This window comes from Sinocyclocheilus grahami, unplaced genomic scaffold (assembly GCF_001515645.1).
Source record: "Sinocyclocheilus grahami isolate Dianchi unplaced genomic scaffold, SAMN03320097.WGS_v1.1 scaffold151.1, whole genome shotgun sequence".
Classification (NCBI taxonomy): domain Eukaryota; kingdom Metazoa; phylum Chordata; class Actinopteri; order Cypriniformes; family Cyprinidae; genus Sinocyclocheilus; species Sinocyclocheilus grahami.
Genome location: NW_015505330.1, coordinates 1,410,479 through 1,429,558, shown reverse-complemented (window position 1 = coordinate 1,429,558; position 19,080 = coordinate 1,410,479). Strand labels below are relative to the sequence as shown.

The window sequence follows — 19,080 nt, the reverse complement described above, 5'->3', positions numbered from 1 at the left end:
GATTTTATACTACTATATGTGGCTACTACACATTCATATTTAAGCGTATATCCATGCACAATGCAATATTTGCTAATGACTTATCAATTAAAATGTAAATGCCATATCGTGGTTCTGAGAAAGCAGACAAACGTGATAAACAGATTATAGCATTAATGCAAGATTGGATTCGTCTTCCTCACTCAGCAACCACATTTGTATAGTTTTACTTTTAGAAACGTGTTGTTTATTTACATAAGCGATGAACATCTGGCCTGCTCGAGGAACCGCCCAGACGACTGGTGCTGATGCTGAGAGAATCCCATTACATCATCTCTCCTCTCCTCCTCCTGATTGGCTGAAGGTCAAGGCGCACGCAAAGCGGCACGTCTTTGCCAAACAATCAGAGGCTGCTGGATATCAAATGCGTCCTCTTCTCCCCAAATCTTTTTAAAATTCAATCCCTTCAAGCCTTTCGTGTTGTAATCGTTTGACAGGATGGCGGAAAGCGAGGTGGACACGCCGAGCACCCCGATTGAATACGAGAGCAAATACTTCGAGTATCATGGAGTTCGACTCCCTCCTTTCTGCAGGGGCAAGATGGACGAGATCGACAACTTTTCGTTAAGAAGTAGCGACATATGGATCGTTACATACCCCAAATCAGGTATTAAAACACAGCTTACATGTGCATGCTTTTCCTTCATATAGAGGATGCAGTTATTTGAAGTGTTTACCAAAATAAAGGATGATCTGAGATCTTTAGCATCACTGCACGTCACTTTTGTTTTGCATATTTGTTTGTAGGCAATATGATTTAGAGTGTGCCAAAACATGTTTTAGATAGCTTGTTAATATAATAAATACAAAACCTAAGCATTTATGTGCATATTTATATAGTCTGCTTGTTTAGTAAAATAGCGCTTTCTAAATGATAGACAAATACATGTTTACCTTTATGGATGATTCATCAACAGCCTGGATGACATTGGCAATATTATTAATTTCAAATAGGAGGCATTTTCAAAACATTATGAAACCAGGCTGGCCCACCTAATCATGTCCGATCCTCCCTGAGAGTCTTGTATCTGAGCCAGGCCTGTATGAAACAGATCAGTTTCATCAAAATAATAAGGTGAAAGTTGATTATTTTAGAGATTGTGTGATCTTTGGATGATAAGAATGGAAAATCAGAACTGGGAGTGTTTGTTTTGTGTGTTGATGTGACATTTTTAAAAAGAAAGGTGAAATGTTTGCAATGCCCAGACGTGTTCATTCACTGCAAGGGCGCTGTTTCCTGTTAGGATGTATCACTCCCTCTCCCACGCATTCTTGTTGCTGTCGATTTACTTGTGTAATAAGTCAGCTGAAAACAAATGTATATTTACAGATCTTTTTTTGTTTCCTGTAATGAAAAAAGCAATTTAGACTGGAAAGTTCAGATGCATTATAGAGTTGTCTTATTGCTTTCTCACCTGCTTGCACACGAGAAGCCAAAAAGAAAACAGTAACACTTTATAATAAGGTTCCATTACGTTAGTGCATATTATCTAAAATGAACAAATAATGAGTAATTCACTTTGTTAAAGGAGTAGTTCACCCAAAATTAAAATTTTTCTTAAAGTTTTCTCACCCTATAAAGCCATTCAAGATATAGATTCACAGATTTGGAGAAATTTAGCATACCATCACTTAATGACCAATGGATCCTCTGCAGTGAATGGGTGCCGTCAGAATGAGAGTCCAAACAGCTGATAAAAACATCACAATAATCCACAAGTAATCCACACGACTCCAGTCCACCAATTAACATCTTGTGAAGCGAAAAGCTGCATGTTTGTAAGAAACAAATCCATCATTAAGACGTTTTTAACTTTCAACTGAAATTCAAGTTCTTTATGCATAATATTGCTTTCTCCAGTACAAAAGTCAGAAATATGCACATATCAAGCACCATTTACAAGCAGAAACAGTTCAAAACAGTTCTAAACAAATATTTTGATGTGAGAGGACAACAGGGGATGGTCTTTTTCACTAGAGGAAGTGTTATTATGGATTATGGATTAGTATTTTGGCCAGAAGCAATAGGTTCAAATTTAAACACCTTAATGATGGATTTGTTCATTCTGACGGCACCCATTCACTGCAGAGGATCCTTCTGTGAGCAAGTGATGTAATGCTAAATTTCTCCAAATCTGTTCTGATGAAGAAACAAACTCATCTACATCCTGAATGGCAGCAAATTTTCATTTTTGGGTGATCTGTTCCTTTTAATGTTCGTTAATAAAAATACAGCTGTTAATTTTTACTTCATTTCAGCTTTAATTTTTGTAATGTATTAGTATATGTTGAAATTAACATTAAGCTTAATAAATGCTTAAAAAATGATTTCTCATTGTTAATGTTAACTAATGTTAACAAATGAAACCTTATTGTAAAGTTTTACTAAGAAAACCACCATAGGCCTAAACAACATTAGTACAGTCAAGGGATGTCTAAATGGATGCAGCTGTTTATATAACATGATACAGATACCACTGTGCAGTTATAAAGCGATGAACAGAGTTCGACAAACAGCAGGATAGTAAGAATGATAGCGTGAGGGTCTAAAATCGCTTGGCTTTGCAGAGGATGTTGTGTCGCACCAGCATCGGTTTAATTGAGTTCGGAGAGCCAAGGGAAGACCGAGCTCTGCTGAGTGTTACACACTGAAATGTGTGTCTCCAGCGGACTGTGATGGATGACAGGTCAATAGAGTCACATGTTGCACTGCCAGTCGAATCTGTGGAGTAAACAGACATTGCCTTGTTGATAGTTGTGATGGGAATGGCAGAGTCAAACATTATATGTTTGTGTTTTAAACAGTCTGAACAAATGTATATCAATACATTTTGATATTTCCCAAATATAATGCCTGGAAATTTGTAAATTGACAGTGTAAGTAATATCACTTTTGGTAGTGCACCAATTGTGTTTGCAAGATAACTTCACTTTATGTGGCTTTATTTCGTTTTGCAGTCCAGTGGGAGGAAGCGGCCAGAGGGTCATGTGACCCCGATGGTGTGTTTTCTTGAAAAGTGATTTAAAATCAAACGTCATCATCGTACTGAAAGATAAAGCCTCCTTGTATTTATTGTTATGCCCTTAAAATCTTAATTTGTTCCTTTAAAGTAGTTAACACAAGAGTGTTTCTGTGCAGCAAATCAAGATTATTAAATCTAACTTTAAGGGAGAGCCCTAGTTGGGTTGTTTTTGTATTGATATTTCTATGCATGTTGTTCATGTTAAAGTTAGCATGCGTGTTTCATTTCTGCTTATGTATGCTCTCAAGCCAGCCAAGAGTAAACAAAACTGCTGAATGAGAGTGAAAGAGGCACTTTATGATAATTTCAAGGTCATGCTTGTATTTTACCTTTGTTTTGTACTCTTGAAAACTCCTGAAAAAGGTGGCAGTATAATTGCTTCTCCTCAACTAAACAGAAGTAGATGTTTCATCTGAAATGGGCAAAAACATAAGAAGTGAAAGGGGACACTGATATGCCTCCACAGTCATACAATACAAAAAATGTGAGAAAATAACATCAATGTAATTGATATAAGCTTTTGTATTAATGTGAACAGTCTACAAACTTGCATTTTTCATGCTTTTCAGAGGATCCAAATAAGACTTGTTGGGGTTCAAAGGCTCCATTGTCAAATGTTTAATGGTAGTCATGTGTTTAAACCAGCTCTGTCCCTTCCAGAATTACTTTTACAATTAATTTGTTAAGGCTAATAAATGTTACGTTTGCACATTTTTCTTGAAAGGTTTTCTTGGAATGTGACGTGTTCCTGTTGATCAGTAGCATATAAAGAATTAACAGCAAATGAACAAAATATCCTTTTATAAATGTCAGAACAAACTGACATTAAATAAGTTAAAACAAATAAATATTATTTGAAAGGAAAATATAAAAAAATCTATATGATTTCTGTCGGAGGTCCTTTAGATGTTTTCAGTACATACCACCATTAATTCCTGCATGTAAGGATAATGTTGATGCGTTAGATTTACACATGTCAGGGAACACTGTGAAGAAGGTGGAAGATACGAAGATCAGGGCATGCACCCAAAACGTTTGACGCGGCAGGGTGAAATTTCATTATCAGAGCTGCCTAAAGGTCAACAGCAACTTGTTTGTACCTGGCTCCCTGTATAATCAAACTACCATTGTTCTGTTGGGTAGTTTGGCAAAGCAGAAGCCTGACAAAACAATTAACACATAAAAAATGCCAAAGCTCTTATAAAATGAACAGCCCAAAATCATGGGGCAAGACGTCATTTTAGTTCCTCACCCAATAAACTCAACATCTTCTGTGAAGCATAGGAGCATCTACATCAAATGGACGGACTGCTCCTTGTCAGCTGTGACGAACAAAACAAAACACTTCACCAAAGAATGATTTTAAAGCATTGACGTTGCAGGTCAGGCTATATTCATGTGTTTACAGTTAAAAGGGGCATATGATGTTGCTAAAAAGAACATTATTTTGTGTATTTGGTGTAATGAAATGTGTTTATGTGGTTTAAGGTTCAAAAAACACATTATTTTCCATATACTGTACATTATTGTTTCTCCTCTATGCCCCGCCTTTCTGAAACGTGTCGATTTTTACAAAGCTCATCGGTCTGAAAAGCAAGGTGTGCTCTGATTGGCCAGCTGCTGTTAATTTTTACTTCATTTCAGCTTTAATTTTTGTAATGTATTAGTATATGTTGAAATTAACATTAAGCTTAATAAATGCTTAAAAAATGATTTCTCATTGTTAATGTTAACTAATGTTAACAAATGAAACCTTATTGTAAAGTTTTACTAAGAAAACCACCATAGGCCTAAACAACATTAGTACAGTCAAGGGATGTCTAAATGGATGCAGCTGTTTATATAACATGATACAGATACCACTGTGCAGTTATAAAGCGATGAACTGAGAGTTCGACAAACAGCAGGATAGTAAGAATGATAGCGTGAGGGTCTGAAATCGCTTGGCTTTGCAGAGGATGTTGTGTCGCACCAGCATCGGTTTAATTGAGTTCGGAGAGCCAAGGGAAGACCGAGCTCTGCTGAGTGTTACACACTGAAATGTGTGTCTCCAGCGGACTGTGATGGATGACAGGTCAATAGAGTCACATGTTGCACTGCCAGTCGAATCTGTGGAGTAAACAGACATTGCCTTGTTGATAGTTGTGATGGGAATGGCAGAGTCAAACATTATATGTTTGTGTTTTAAACAGTCTGAACAAATGTATATCAATACATTTTGATATTTCCCAAATATAATGCCTGGAAATTTGTAAATTGACAGTGTAAGTAATATCACTTTTGGTAGTGCACCAATTGTGTTTGCAAGATAACTTCACTTTATGTGGCTTTATTTCGTTTTGCAGTCCAGTGGGAGGAAGCGGCCAGAGGGTCATGTGACCCCGATGGTGTGTTTTCTTGAAAAGTGATTTAAAATCAAACGTCATCATCGTACTGAAAGATAAAGCCTCCTTGTATTTATTGTTATGCCCTTAAAATCTTAATTTGTTCCTTTAAAGTAGTTAACACAAGAGTGTTTCTGTGCAGCAAATCAAGATTATTAAATCTAACTTTAAGGGAGAGCCCTAGTTGGGTTGTTTTTGTATTGATATTTCTATGCATGTTGTTCATGTTAAAGTTAGCATGCGTGTTTCATTTCTGCTTATGTATGCTCTCAAGCCAGCCAAGAGTAAACAAAACTGCTGAATGAGAGTGAAAGAGGCACTTTATGATAATTTCAAGGTCATGCTTGTATTTTACCTTTGTTTTGTACTCTTGAAAACTCCTGAAAAAGGTGGCAGTATAATTGCTTCTCCTCAACTAAACAGAAGTAGATGTTTCATCTGAAATGGGCAAAAACATAAGAAGTGAAAGGGGACACTGATATGCCTCCACAGTCATACAATACAAAAAATGTGAGAAAATAACATCAATGTAATTGATATAAGCTTTTGTATTAATGTGAACAGTCTACAAACTTGCATTTTTCATGCTTTTCAGAGGATCCAAATAAGACTTGTTGGGGTTCAAAGGCTCCATTGTCAAATGTTTAATGGTAGTCATGTGTTTAAACCAGCTCTGTCCCTTCCAGAATTACTTTTACAATTAATTTGTTAAGGCTAATAAATGTTACGTTTGCACATTTTTCTTGAAAGGTTTTCTTGGAATGTGACGTGTTCCTGTTGATCAGTAGCATATAAAGAATTAACAGCAAATGAACAAAATATCCTTTTATAAATGTCAGAACAAACTGACATTAAATAAGTTAAAACAAATAAATATTATTTGAAAGGAAAATATAAAAAAATCTATATGATTTCTGTCGGAGGTCCTTTAGATGTTTTCAGTACATACCACCATTAATTCCTGCATGTAAGGATAATGTTGATGCGTTAGATTTACACATGTCAGGGAACACTGTGAAGAAGGTGGAAGATACGAAGATCAGGGCATGCACCCAAAACGTTTGACGCGGCAGGGTGAAATTTCATTATCAGAGCTGCCTAAAGGTCAACAGCAACTTGTTTGTACCTGGCTCCCTGTATAATCAAACTACCATTGTTCTGTTGGGTAGTTTGGCAAAGCAGAAGCCTGACAAAACAATTAACACATAAAAAATGCCAAAGCTCTTATAAAATGAACAGCCCAAAATCATGGGGCAAGACGTCATTTTAGTTCCTCACCCAATAAACTCAACATCTTCTGTGAAGCATAGGAGCATCTACATCAAATGGACGGACTGCTCCTTGTCAGCTGTGACGAACAAAACAAAACACTTCACCAAAGAATGATTTTAAAGCATTGACGTTGCAGGTCAGGCTATATTCATGTGTTTACAGTTAAAAGGGGCATATGATGTTGCTAAAAAGAACATTATTTTGTGTATTTGGTGTAATGAAATGTGTTTATGTGGTTTAAGGTTCAAAAAACACATTATTTTCCATATACTGTACATTATTGTTTCTCCTCTATGCCCCGCCTTTCTGAAACGTGTCGATTTTTACAAAGCTCATCGGTCTGAAAAGCAAGGTGTGCTCTGATTGGCCAGCTATCCAGTGCGTTGTGATTGGCTGAAAACCTCAAGCGTGTGACGGAAATGTTACGCCCCTTACCATATTGTGATGCCTTGACCCGGCCGGAGCAACGATTCAAAAACATGAAAACCCATTATAAACGAGGCATTTGTTGCATCCAGTGGGGACATAATTACTGATTATAATGACTTATACTGTCTTTTTATGAGTTGCATTGCATCGCGCCGCGTGAACATAAAAATATATCTGCATTTGTGATCGGAGAAATTACAAACTACACACGCTACTCTACACTGCTCTAAACTCGTGTTTAAATCGTCAGTGGCAAATTCTTTAAATATAAAAAGCGCACTTACAGGCTGTGAGTCAGAACAGCCGGCATTGTAGTGCTTCGTCCACGGTGAAAGCCGATCCGGTGATCCACAATATACGAATAGGACGAAGCGGATATCGTCCTCTTTTGGAAGGGCAAACAAAGTAGTTTCGCTTTCACAACGAAACACACAGTGCCTTCACGACATGGCGGCGGCAGCAACAATACTACAGCGAGAATAAAAGTTACGCCTTCTTTCTTTGTGTGAACATTTGGGCGCCGTTATGCAAATCTTCCCACATCGTGACGTAGACATGTGGGGTGTGTTAGAACGAGGCGTTTTAGGTAGGCGTGGTTGACTCTTAACTTTTATAAAGAATATCTCTTTGGATTTGAGACTTTAGTCTTTGCAACTTTACAGATCTTCTTTATGCACCAAGAGCTTGTAACACTCCAAAGTTTTAAATCGCATCATATGACCCCTTTAAGTGCAGCTGGCAAAGTCCTCTTTTTACCATCAATAATTCATCCAAAACATCTTTGCTTTCTTCATCTCATGCACGTAGGTACGAGTTTGTTACAGGAGGTGGTGTATCTGGTGAGTCAGGGTGCGGACCCAGATGAGATCGGGCTCATGAATATTGATGAGCAGCTTCCTGTGTTGGAATATCCACAGCCGGGTTTGGAGATCATCCAGGTGTTTACTCTCTCACACGCACATATTTACTGAACCAATGGCCTTCAGCATGGGAATAACATTTATTTATATATTTTCCTGACCTCTTGGACTGATAAAGTTTTGTGTTTCTGTAGGAACTGACATCGCCTCGTCTGATCAAAAGCCACCTGCCGTATCGTTTCCTGCCCACAGCGATGCACAATGGAGAAGGCAAGGTCAGCTAGAAAACACACTTAACATATTAATCATGACTTCCAATTGTCCATTAAGGAAAATTAATGAAATTGATTTCCATTAAACTGATCAAAAGTGACTGTAGAGACATCCATAATGTTACAAAAGATTTCTATTTCAAATAAATGCAGTTCTTTGAACTTTCTATTCATCAAAGAATCCTGAAAAACATGTATTACAGTTTCCACGAAAATATTGATAATAACAAGAACGGTTTCTTGAGCACCAAATCAGCGTATTAAATTATTTCTGAAGGATCATGTGACACTGAAGACTGGAGTAATGGCTGATGATAGATAGATAGACTAAATAGATTAAAAATCTTATTTTAAATTGTAGTAATATTTCACAATATTACTATTTTCGATAAAATAAATACAGCCTTGAATAGTTTAGTAGTGAATAATGAAAAATCTTTAACTTTTTTCCACTATGCTTAAGATGTGAACAGATCTTTGAAAAGAGTATCATTTTTGGTATGAATATGCCTTTACACAAACACATCAATGCATGTCCTAGGTGATCTATATGGCCAGGAACCCTAAAGACCTGGTGGTGTCCTACTACCAGTTTCATCGCTCTTTACGAACCATGAGCTACCGGGGAACATTCCAGGAGTTCTGCAGGCGATTTATGAACGACAAGTGTGAGTGAGACACATTTGACACAAAACTGACATATTTGCTCAAGAGGAAAGTGTACGAGAATGTACTTCTTGTCTTAATCTTGTTTTTTGTGTCTTGTTTGTGTGACCCTGTAGTGGGATACGGCTCCTGGTTTGAGCATGTTCAGGAGTTCTGGGAGCATCGCATGGACTCTAATGTTCTCTTCTTGAAATATGAGGATATGTACAAGGTACTGACTGACACACACACACGCACGCACACACACACACACACTTTCTCCTCCTGCTTATTTTATGGCTATGTTTGAAGTATACTACTTTATACACTACATAATTATATATGCAGTGTCCAGTGTTTATATTATTCACAGTATGGAGTTTTACCCTTTTTGTTTATTATGTGTTTTGTAATTGATTTGGAAGCATTTATTGCTCAATTTTATTACTTATTTTTTTATTCTGTTTGTGTTTGTATCAGTGTTAATTTATGAACAATTTAAATAATATTTTGAATGAGCATTTATTTTATATTTTTAATCTTAGTTCATTTTAGTGATTCTGTTATGTGCTTTTGCCACTTTTATTTTTTTATATTTCTGTAAAGCTTTTATTAAATTTGATTTCATTTTTAGAACTTTTGGTACTTCAACAAACTTACTTATTTTAGTTAGTTGCCAAAGAAATATTTCTAATATTTGTTTAAGTATATTTTTAATCTAATATTTTATTTCAGCATTATTTCAATTACTAAAAAATATTTTTAAGTTTTACATTAAAAAATACCTTCTGCTTTAATTCAGTTTCTGAATTAAACTGATGCAGAGATGATCTCAAACTTATTGCATGCGTTCTGCTTTATATACTCGATAGAGTATAGTATACTCTACTATAGAGTATAGTCACGTATAGTATTTTGAACATCCTCTTCCTCTCATGTCTCTTTTTAACCTCAACACATCCACTATTTGTCCACGAAGTATCAGTACAAAGAGGCCCCTAATCACCCATAATCACTCTTAGTACATTTCATTCTTACAAACAGCTGTATTCATGTCTTAAGGGCAACAGTTTCTAGAAATTGTGATATTAGAATGTTATGTATGCATAATAGAGGGGAATCACTGATTGTCAGTCTGCTTGAGTATGTTGTTTCCATATCTTTATGGAGTAATGTGATTAGGAGAGCTCAGAGTCCAGCAGGAAAGCACAAACAGAGAGACACTGCATGTGACAGAGGCATAACCTCTGATGTAATAGACTAATGTACAGAAACAGAACATATAGCTATTACACCATGTTCCAGTAGTCTGTAGTTCATTAAACAGCCAGTCTATATGCTGAACATAAAGGATATTATATAAACTAAGTTAAATAATATAATATCATATAAATCTTATTCATTTTCTTTTTTACTAAACTGTTGTTCCTTAATTCTGTTGTAAATAAGTTAAATATAAATGAAAGTTTGACTTTTAAATGTTAAAGAATTAAGCATTACTAATTTATTTGGTATTATTGATTAAAAGTTTATAAATAATAAACTAAAATAACATAAAATACAAAAAATGTTAAAAGTTGTTGTTGTTCCAAACTTTGATTATCAACACTTATTTAAAATTATTTTATCTTGCCATATATGATCAACTAAAATAATAAATTAATAAAATGTGCATTTTCTTAATTTTGTTTGTATGAACTTTTTATATACAATCTAATTCATTTATTTTACTTTTATTAATTGAAATGATTGATTAATACAAATTAATAACTATTATTTAACAATTACTTAAATAGGGTACATCAGTGCAACTAATCTGGCAGAAAATAAACAGATGCACATACTTGAATTGGTCGCTTTGAAAAATGTACTTTTAGCAATTTCCATTTTTTTTGATTCAGAACATCTGGTAGAAAAAAAGTCACCTGCACCTCAAGGTCCCTGAAATCATTTAAAAACTGAAGTTAATTATGTAAGCTAATCATGTTTTCATTTAATCATCTGTGTAAGACTAAGGCGTGAGTCATGATTACATAACCAAAAGGTTGTCATTCTCTCTGTCTCTCCACCTTTCCTGCCTGTTATTTCCCTCTTTGGAGGATCTGGGGACCCTGGTGGAGCAGCTGGCTCGCTTTCTGGGCATCTCGTGTGATAAAGCCCAGCTGGAGAGCATGGTGGAGAGCTGTAACCAACTCATCGAGCAGTGCTGCAACTCTGAGGCCTTGTCCATCTGCCGGGGTAAGAATGAGAAGACTGGAAAAAAAGGGGGGGGGGGTTACTTTTAATTAATCATAACTCGATGTGCATTACAAAATAACAAAAAACACTTGAAACTAGGAAGAAAAATATTAGCAGTCTGTCACTGCATGTTCTGCTCCCTGAGAAACATGACCCGAAGCACACTGACCCTATACCTTATTTAGCCTATCATTAGAGGAATTATAAAAATGGATTCCCAGAGATTTCTTCTGAGGTAAGAGAAATCCTTAGTCTTTCCCAAGGAAGGACACATGCAGTGATAAGTGCTGGCCAAAAGTGAGAGTGAACTTGAACACATTTTACATGCATGTATATGTCTGCCAGACAGAAATCTAGCCCTTTGTATGACTGCCTTATCGGTCATACAAAGGAAGGATTGTTGGGCAGTGCTATCATGTGGTGAATATGTGTGGTGCATCTTTTTTTCTATAGACATTTCTGTTGCTGGTTGACGTCTTTGTGCTGTTATTTGTTTTATTATTCAGTGAACATTATGTAAAAACTTTTTGCAATTTTTTTTAGATAATTTTATTATTTGCACTTTAGTTTGGTTTTGTTGTTGTTTTCTTGTGTCTTGTTCATTTTTCTTTTAGTGCATGGATTCTTGGCTTTGAGAAAAATCTCACGACATACAGTAGGGATTTATTATACTATAAGTGTACATGAAGCTATACTGTGAACATGACGATGGAAAAAGTTTTAAGAAAGGTGAGTCCGGGTGAGGTCAAGTCTTTAAGGAATGTTCTGGGTTTGATTGTCAAAAAAACTGTATAAAATAAATAAAATAAAATGAAAAAACTGGGCTGGGCCACTGTTCTGGAGGGTATGAAGCAGAAATGTGAAGCTTATATTTTTGTTGGTACACTTAAACTAAAACAAATTATTAAAATTATTTAATTAAATTATTATTATTATTATATTAAAATATATATATAATTTTTCTGAGCTGTAAATATGTCTAAATTTATATATTTTAATACTATTTGGATGTGTCTTATTGATGTAATTCCTGTAAGTGGTATCCTGGGTTGTATCATATAAAAGTTAGCATTATGTGCATGATATTTACAGTAAGTTAATGACATTTTTCACAGTTAGTGCTTTTTAAAAATACAACTAAGAGATGAATTCTTCTCTTTGCTAATACAAATTATTCCACAAATGCTTCCAAACGAGTTGAACTGCACTGAAATCTTCTAACTCTGTTTTCATCTGCTTCAGGTCGTGTTGGGCTTTGGAAGGACATTTTCACTGTGTCCATGAATGAAAAGTTTGATGCTGTTTACAGACAGAAGATGGCAAAGTCTGACCTGACCTTTGACTTTACCCTGTGAGGAAGCGACACTGGACTATCTGTTAACTGCTCAAGAACAAACCAACCAATCAGTTCACCTGCTGTGCTTAATGTCACCTGATGGACATCCAGATTTTATCTCTCTATCCCCACCATCTCTTGCTCATCAATGCTTTCATTATTTCCTCAAAAGTTACTTCTTAGTACAGATACCCGGTCAGTACTAAGAGGCCTTTTTTCACATGTGTATTTGTATAAACAGTGCATCAGCAGTGCTAGTCCAAAGTGTAAGCACAGTGCTTGTTGCGTTTGCACATTGTACAGAGCTATACCATATCCCAAAGGCGCTTATGAAAAGTGTATTTATTAAAAATCAGAAATGAAATATGATTTAGACTTTATTCTATATGCTAAAGCCCTTATGACAAACTCAGAGAATACCATTGTCGTTTCTCAGGACAGGGGGCTTCTTGAAATCATTGGCTAATACATGCACCAAATATGCAGTCATCCAATCACAGTTCAGGTCATGAAAACCTGAGCCTCATGATGAATGCTGATTGGCTCCTGGCCAAAAGATCTTAAAGTTTGTGTGGAATGTCATTTTGCTTCTTCTAGTGGCTTCTAGATGCTTTGACTTATATTCCAGTATAGCTATTCATTGATACCATAGATATTTCACTTTTTTTTTTTTTTACGTTTACTTACATGTGCATCTAGAATTTATGGATGCACAAGTGTATCATGTCTACATATTTGCATAAGTGAGAAATATCAGTCACATGAATGTATACAATCTGTGTGTAAAGGAATGGGAAAGAGAACATTTTATATCAGTAACATGCACATCATAATATAATGCATCAGAAGTGTTAAGAGCAGATATGAGTTCGTATTTCATCATTATGTCTTGGTAAAAAGCATAAAAGATGCATAAGGTGAAGTCAAATATCAAAGTGACTTATAACCTCACATATCCAACAGTTGCTGTGTTTGGAATGGAATACTAGCATACTACATAGTGTATTGTTTTTAAAAATAGAATGTTCAGCAGTATGCCACTAACTAAATTTGTAAACTAAACTAAATTTTTAATTTCAGAGAGCGGCAGTCGTGTCAGAAATTTAAATGGATATTTAGAATTTTTGATCCAATTTTGTGCGGCAGTCTGATCAAATAATGAGACAATAAGATATTACACCTGGTTAATTTGTGACACTGAGGATTAGTTGAGTGCATTGTGGGATTGAGTTTTCTGTGCATTGTGCATTAATGCAATGAAAAGGTACTCTGTAAAAAATTGGAAGTAGTAAATAAAACAAAGATCACTGAAGTTACGTTTTACAAGAAAATACTATTTCAGTCTTTCTACTCAAAAAAGATCATTGTTAATTCAGTGTCACTTGCCAGTTCTTTGTAAATAATTGAAAAATTTACTAGCAATTTCTGAGTAAAAAGTGATTCTACATCCATCTTTTTCAGTGTAGTATGTAACCTAATAATTAATGTGTACAGAAATGTACATACTGTGCGCAGTATACATACTGTGTACTGTAGAAATAGTAAGAGTAGTATATATGCTATTTTTTAAAAATAATTTATCATTATTTTTTTAATTATTGCAAAAAACTTCACTACTCTATTTTCACTCAGAAGTTGCTAGTAAATTTCACAAAATTACAAAGAAAAGGCAAGTAAATGTGAAATTTTGAACTAGTACTCTCTTGTTAAACATAATCCAGTAATCTTTGTTTTATTTACAACTTTGAAAAATATTTTTTTACAGTGTATTATGCTAGTATGCTATTCCGAATTCAGGCACTGACTTGATTCAGGAAGAGAACTTCTGTTCAGACAGGAGAGCGGCTGTGATGTCATAAAGCTCTGAAACCTCACATCCAATCAGGAGGCTGCGTCATCACAGTCACTTCATTCATTCCTCTACACCATTTTCTCTTCCTTCACACTCACTATCATGCCTCTTTTCAGTAACTGCTTCTTGTCTCTGGACACATTAGCCTGTTGCTCTGAATGTCTTTACTGTGTGGGGCTCACAGAAACTCACAGGCTACTACCAACATGTATTAGTACTGCTCACGTACATGGTCAGCCTGCACTGATTTAGTCCTGCTATGCTGTCTTATGTAACTCAACACACTGGTTTCTTTTCAGCCTTGCTTGCTGGTTTATTAATAAAGTGACATCTTAAGGCCTTGAGGTTCAGTTTGTCTACTGTGTGTTATTGCTATTTAGTTACTGGATGATGATAATGATGTCTATTAATTGATTCTTCTGCTTTCTTCTTGCCTTAGAGCGTAAATACAACATATCAGAATTAAAATGGAGGCTAATACAGTGGCTTAAATCTAAGATGCTGGATTAACAACAGTTGGAAACTGAAGCATGCTGAGTACAAAGAGGTTTCTGAACAATCACAGATGGCACCAAAGGACAAGTGAAGCTCTTCTGGCAACAAATCAGCGCCTCTGATATACGTGTGTCCTTTAATCTGCCAGTCGGATATTAAAAATGAGATCAGTGTAATCAGTGCAACTTTGTATTTTAATGTTACAACATAGCATTGTCTCATGGAATTTTGTTGTTAAAGAAATAGTTCACCCAAAAATGAAAATGTGCTGAAAATGTACTCACCCTCAGGCCATCCAAGATGAGTTGATGAAGATGATGTTTTTATCAGCTGTTTGGACTCTCATTCTGACGGCACCCATTCACTGCAGAGGATCCTAAATGTCACCAAATCTGTTCAGAGAAAGAAACAAACTCGTCTACATCTTAGATGTCCTGAGGGTAAGTACATTTTCAGCATTTTTGGCTAATTTTAATTTTTGCGTGAACCATATGAATAAATCAAAAGTTGCAAGACAAAAGTAACAAATGTACCTTCAAAAGTAAAGAAAAACAGATTTAAAAATATATATTTGAGCATTTAATAATTGAGTACTTAATACTTAATCTTTAAAAAAATAATGCTTAAATTTCATTCATTTTGTGAATTCTGTAATGAACCTCCAGTGAGTTCATCTGCTGCCTTACTACTAACATGCGTTCATGATATACGTACAGATTATATAAAGAGGGTTCTATCTTAAAACATATTAAGAAATCACAGCATATATTTGCAAAAGAGCACAATGCTCACCCACTAATCACTAATAATTAATGATCAAAAGTGTGTCACATACTTTAGAGCCACTAGAGGGCAATGCAGTCCATGGGAGAGTCTACTTTAAAACGTATCATGGTATCAAACAGGTGTATTTTCCAGTTTGATAAGCTTGTTGGTAACACTGCATCACACAAATTATGTGTTTATTGTTAATAAACTGCATTGTACCATCTCCGGCTAAATGAATGTTGAGATAGGCCTATAGCAGAGATGAAAGAGATGACAGTTAAACTGCTGAGTTTAATTTGGCACTACAAGCCTCAAAATGCAAATTATGTCTTTGGAAGAGAAAATCATTTATTGATATACTGTTGACAAACACCAAAATATAAGATAAAGTGATTAAAAAAGATTAACTTGTCCTGTGGGAGTACTTGAAATGTTAATTAAATCATTGTGATTTTTTTTTTTTTATTAATGTTTTTTTATTATTATTTATTTATTTATTACTTATGATCGGTTTAAATAAAATAAAATAATCAAATAAATGAATAAACCAACCACTGACACATGCAGACAATCACACAGCGAGTTGCATGTTTCTGAACACAACACACTATTTTAACTTGCCCATTTTTACAATGCATTGTGATTGCTTTGTACTTCCACTCAGTTTTTCCGGTTCTCCCATTGGAGACATGTGGAATACCTGAGAACGTGTGGGATCCAGGACTTCTTTCCTGACAGAATCTGCATGTGTCCGTAAAACTGTCGGTATGTAACTCTGGAAAACACACTGAGAGAGAGAGAGAGAGAGAGAGAGAGAGAGAGATGCAACACAGCTGTGATATTCTGTTTGCTGTGTCAGCGCCCCTGGCTGCCCACTGCTGCTCGCTCCCCATCTCTTTCGTCAGTCATGAAACACTAGTTGAGTTATCACTGTCAGAAGGCTGGTTGCTGCAATATTGTTCTCTTGAGTCCTGGTCATGAAAACTGCACTGTATTTACAGGGCTCAACAGTAAGGATGGTCCGATGGCCTGGGGCTTGTGATGGAACCGTCACTTGCTGTATCTTGCAAACTTGCAGACATTTTCTGTGATATTTTGAACATTGTTATTCTGTGAATTTTGCTGATGTAAAAATATAATCTAACTGGAAAATGTTACATACGATTCTCAGCTATTATTGCCAAAATTACAAACATAATAACTATTTGATGTAACACAATGTTACTTGTTTGATGCAAAGCAGCTCAAGTTACTTTTTAACAATTTGTTAAGAATATGGTGAAATGATTTACAAGTGTATTGCAGTCAATGGACCTGAAACTATTGTACTACATTGCTGTGCAAATATATTTATTGACACCTTGTCAGCCAATCAGAATCAAGAGTTCTACAATGATGTGAAAGATTACATCTGCCTTCTTCCTGTCCCCAGAAACCATCACCAATCTAAACACACACACACACACACACACACATTCCCCATGTCTCCATAGTGGCCTTATTTTTTGTTGATTAATGTTCCTTTAATTTTTAATTTTTTTCTGTTATGTAACATTCAGCTCTGGCTTCCTACTGCATTATTCTATTTATATATTAAACTCAATAGTACCCATATAATATCTGTTGACATAGTTGCTGCTTAATTATATAAGTTTAAACAGACATTATTCTAGTAGCAATATAGGCCATGTACATAACCTTCAATCACAACTGATGGCTCAGCTAGAAACCAGACTGAGCAGCTATAAAGACTGGGCAAATAAATGGCACCCACCCACTCACCTTAATCCATTTACTCATATCTGATAGTAAATCACGTATCTGTTAGCATTAATAATATTAAGAACATTATATGAGACAAGGGCTCATGGCCTGTGACATATGTAACGAAAAGAAAGTTAACTAAAATGTGAAAGAAGACATTTTGACATTGCAATGCAACACATTTTGGGCAATTAAATTCTATAAAAAGATTATGCCAATAAACAGAGCTTTTTATGTTAAAAAATATTACTGCAATCATTTCCATTATTTATGGCCTACATATAAAGCCACTTTACCTGTAGGCCAATTGATTGACTATTAAATTGTCCTCTACTTGAATTGGTCCTATAAGATAAACAATTAATTTTTTCTCCCCAAATTGATCTTAAGCAAACCGTGGCAGACGGAATGAAGATTACTAAGTTAATTGTTCATTTAAGAACAATCTGGACTGGTTATAAGTCCACTTATGTTGAACACATGCACAACAACATACATACGTTTTCCTACTGAGGGTGACTTTTCCTTCTAATAAATTCCAACTGGGCTAAAACGTATCGCAGAACATTGGTCCCCGCTAAGGTTTCAAAGACAGAGTAGAAATATTTCCAATTATGCAGGTTCAGGTGTGCAATAATTTCCCTTATCCAACTGCACTAGGCAAAATGTAAGTGCGAGCACAGAGCGTTTATGCGACATGCATCAGTGTCACGTCAAGTGTGTGTTTGTGTGATTCCACCGCGGCTCTGCTGCACGGTCATAATTGTCTTTCCGTTCATCTTTGTTCCGTCTGGCCGCCTCCATCTGACAGTTTGACTGCTCGCTTCAGTCTGCCTCTCCATACTGATATCCTCCATAATATCAGCCCTCCTCCCTCGTATGAGGGAAGTTGGGGAAAGTTTACTTTACGGGCCCATATCCTCCTCGCTAACATTAACAGCTGCTGCGCTCCTGACATTTTGATGCATCTTATTGGAGTCGCTTTGCGCTTCGGGGGAATGACATGCCAATGGCATCTTGTTTCAGCCTTTATTATTATTTCTTTGATTTTTATAGCTCTCTCTCATGCAGTCGGGCACTCTATGAAGAGATTGAGAGCTGGGTGCACTTCTCCACTGATCAATTATTTAACATGCAAGTCATTGCTATAGATGAGAAAAGAACACGTATACGAATAATCGCAGGGGGAGATGGTGGAAGAAAAAGAGAGGGAGCAAGGGAGTTTATGGTAGACAGAGAGAAAAAGACTTTGACAGCAGAGCAGTTGGTCTCAACCGGTGAATCGCGACCCCCCCAAAATATGTTCTGGGCTGAGGAGAGCAGGGAAATACAATGCTAAATAAAATGAATCAAAAGCAACTTACAATGTAAGCATGCATAGTTAAGAGAGAAATATAAATAGGAGGAGAAAATGCTTTGCATGAGCCTTTAAGCAACACCAAGGTCATAGGTTCAATTCCCTGTGAATGCATGAACAATTACGACAAATGCATAAATGTAAATCTTTTGTTGTTGAAGATAGTTAACTTTACAGTAGTTTGGCACAATGTATGTCAAAGCAATGTCAAAGTCATGGGTTCGAATCCCAGAGATTGCATGTACTGATAAAACGTAGACTTTGAGTGCAATATAAGTCACTTTAGATAAAAGCATCTGCCAAATTCATAAATGAAAATCATCCTGCGCACTCAAACGGCAGAGAG

General features: G+C 35.8%; 1 protein-coding gene and 2 long non-coding RNA genes across 3 annotated transcripts; 1 reads left to right on the top strand and 2 right to left on the bottom strand.

Moving 5' to 3' along the window:
- Positions 1-355: 355 nt before the first annotated feature.
- On the top strand, positions 356-14,043 carry LOC107592236 (sulfotransferase 4A1-like). The gene is made up of 7 exons (XM_016281655.1): positions 356-646; positions 7,955-8,085; positions 8,202-8,282; positions 8,821-8,947; positions 9,062-9,156; positions 11,024-11,162; positions 12,405-14,043. Exons 1-7 carry the CDS (start codon positions 478-480, stop codon positions 12,515-12,517), a joined length of 855 nt encoding a protein of 284 aa, XP_016137141.1. The 5' UTR covers positions 356-477; the 3' UTR covers positions 12,518-14,043.
- On the bottom strand, positions 2,489-4,505 carry LOC107592238 (uncharacterized). The gene is made up of 3 exons (XR_001609961.1): positions 4,315-4,505; positions 3,392-3,474; positions 2,489-2,761 (listed from the first exon to the last, which is right to left on the bottom strand). It is a non-coding gene; the product is annotated as an uncharacterized lncRNA (long non-coding RNA).
- On the bottom strand, positions 4,948-6,915 carry LOC107592237 (uncharacterized). Its single transcript, XR_001609960.1, has 3 exons — positions 6,725-6,915; positions 5,802-5,884; positions 4,948-5,171 (listed from the first exon to the last, which is right to left on the bottom strand). It is a non-coding gene; the product is annotated as an uncharacterized lncRNA (long non-coding RNA).
- Positions 14,044-19,080: the final 5,037 nt, after the last annotated feature.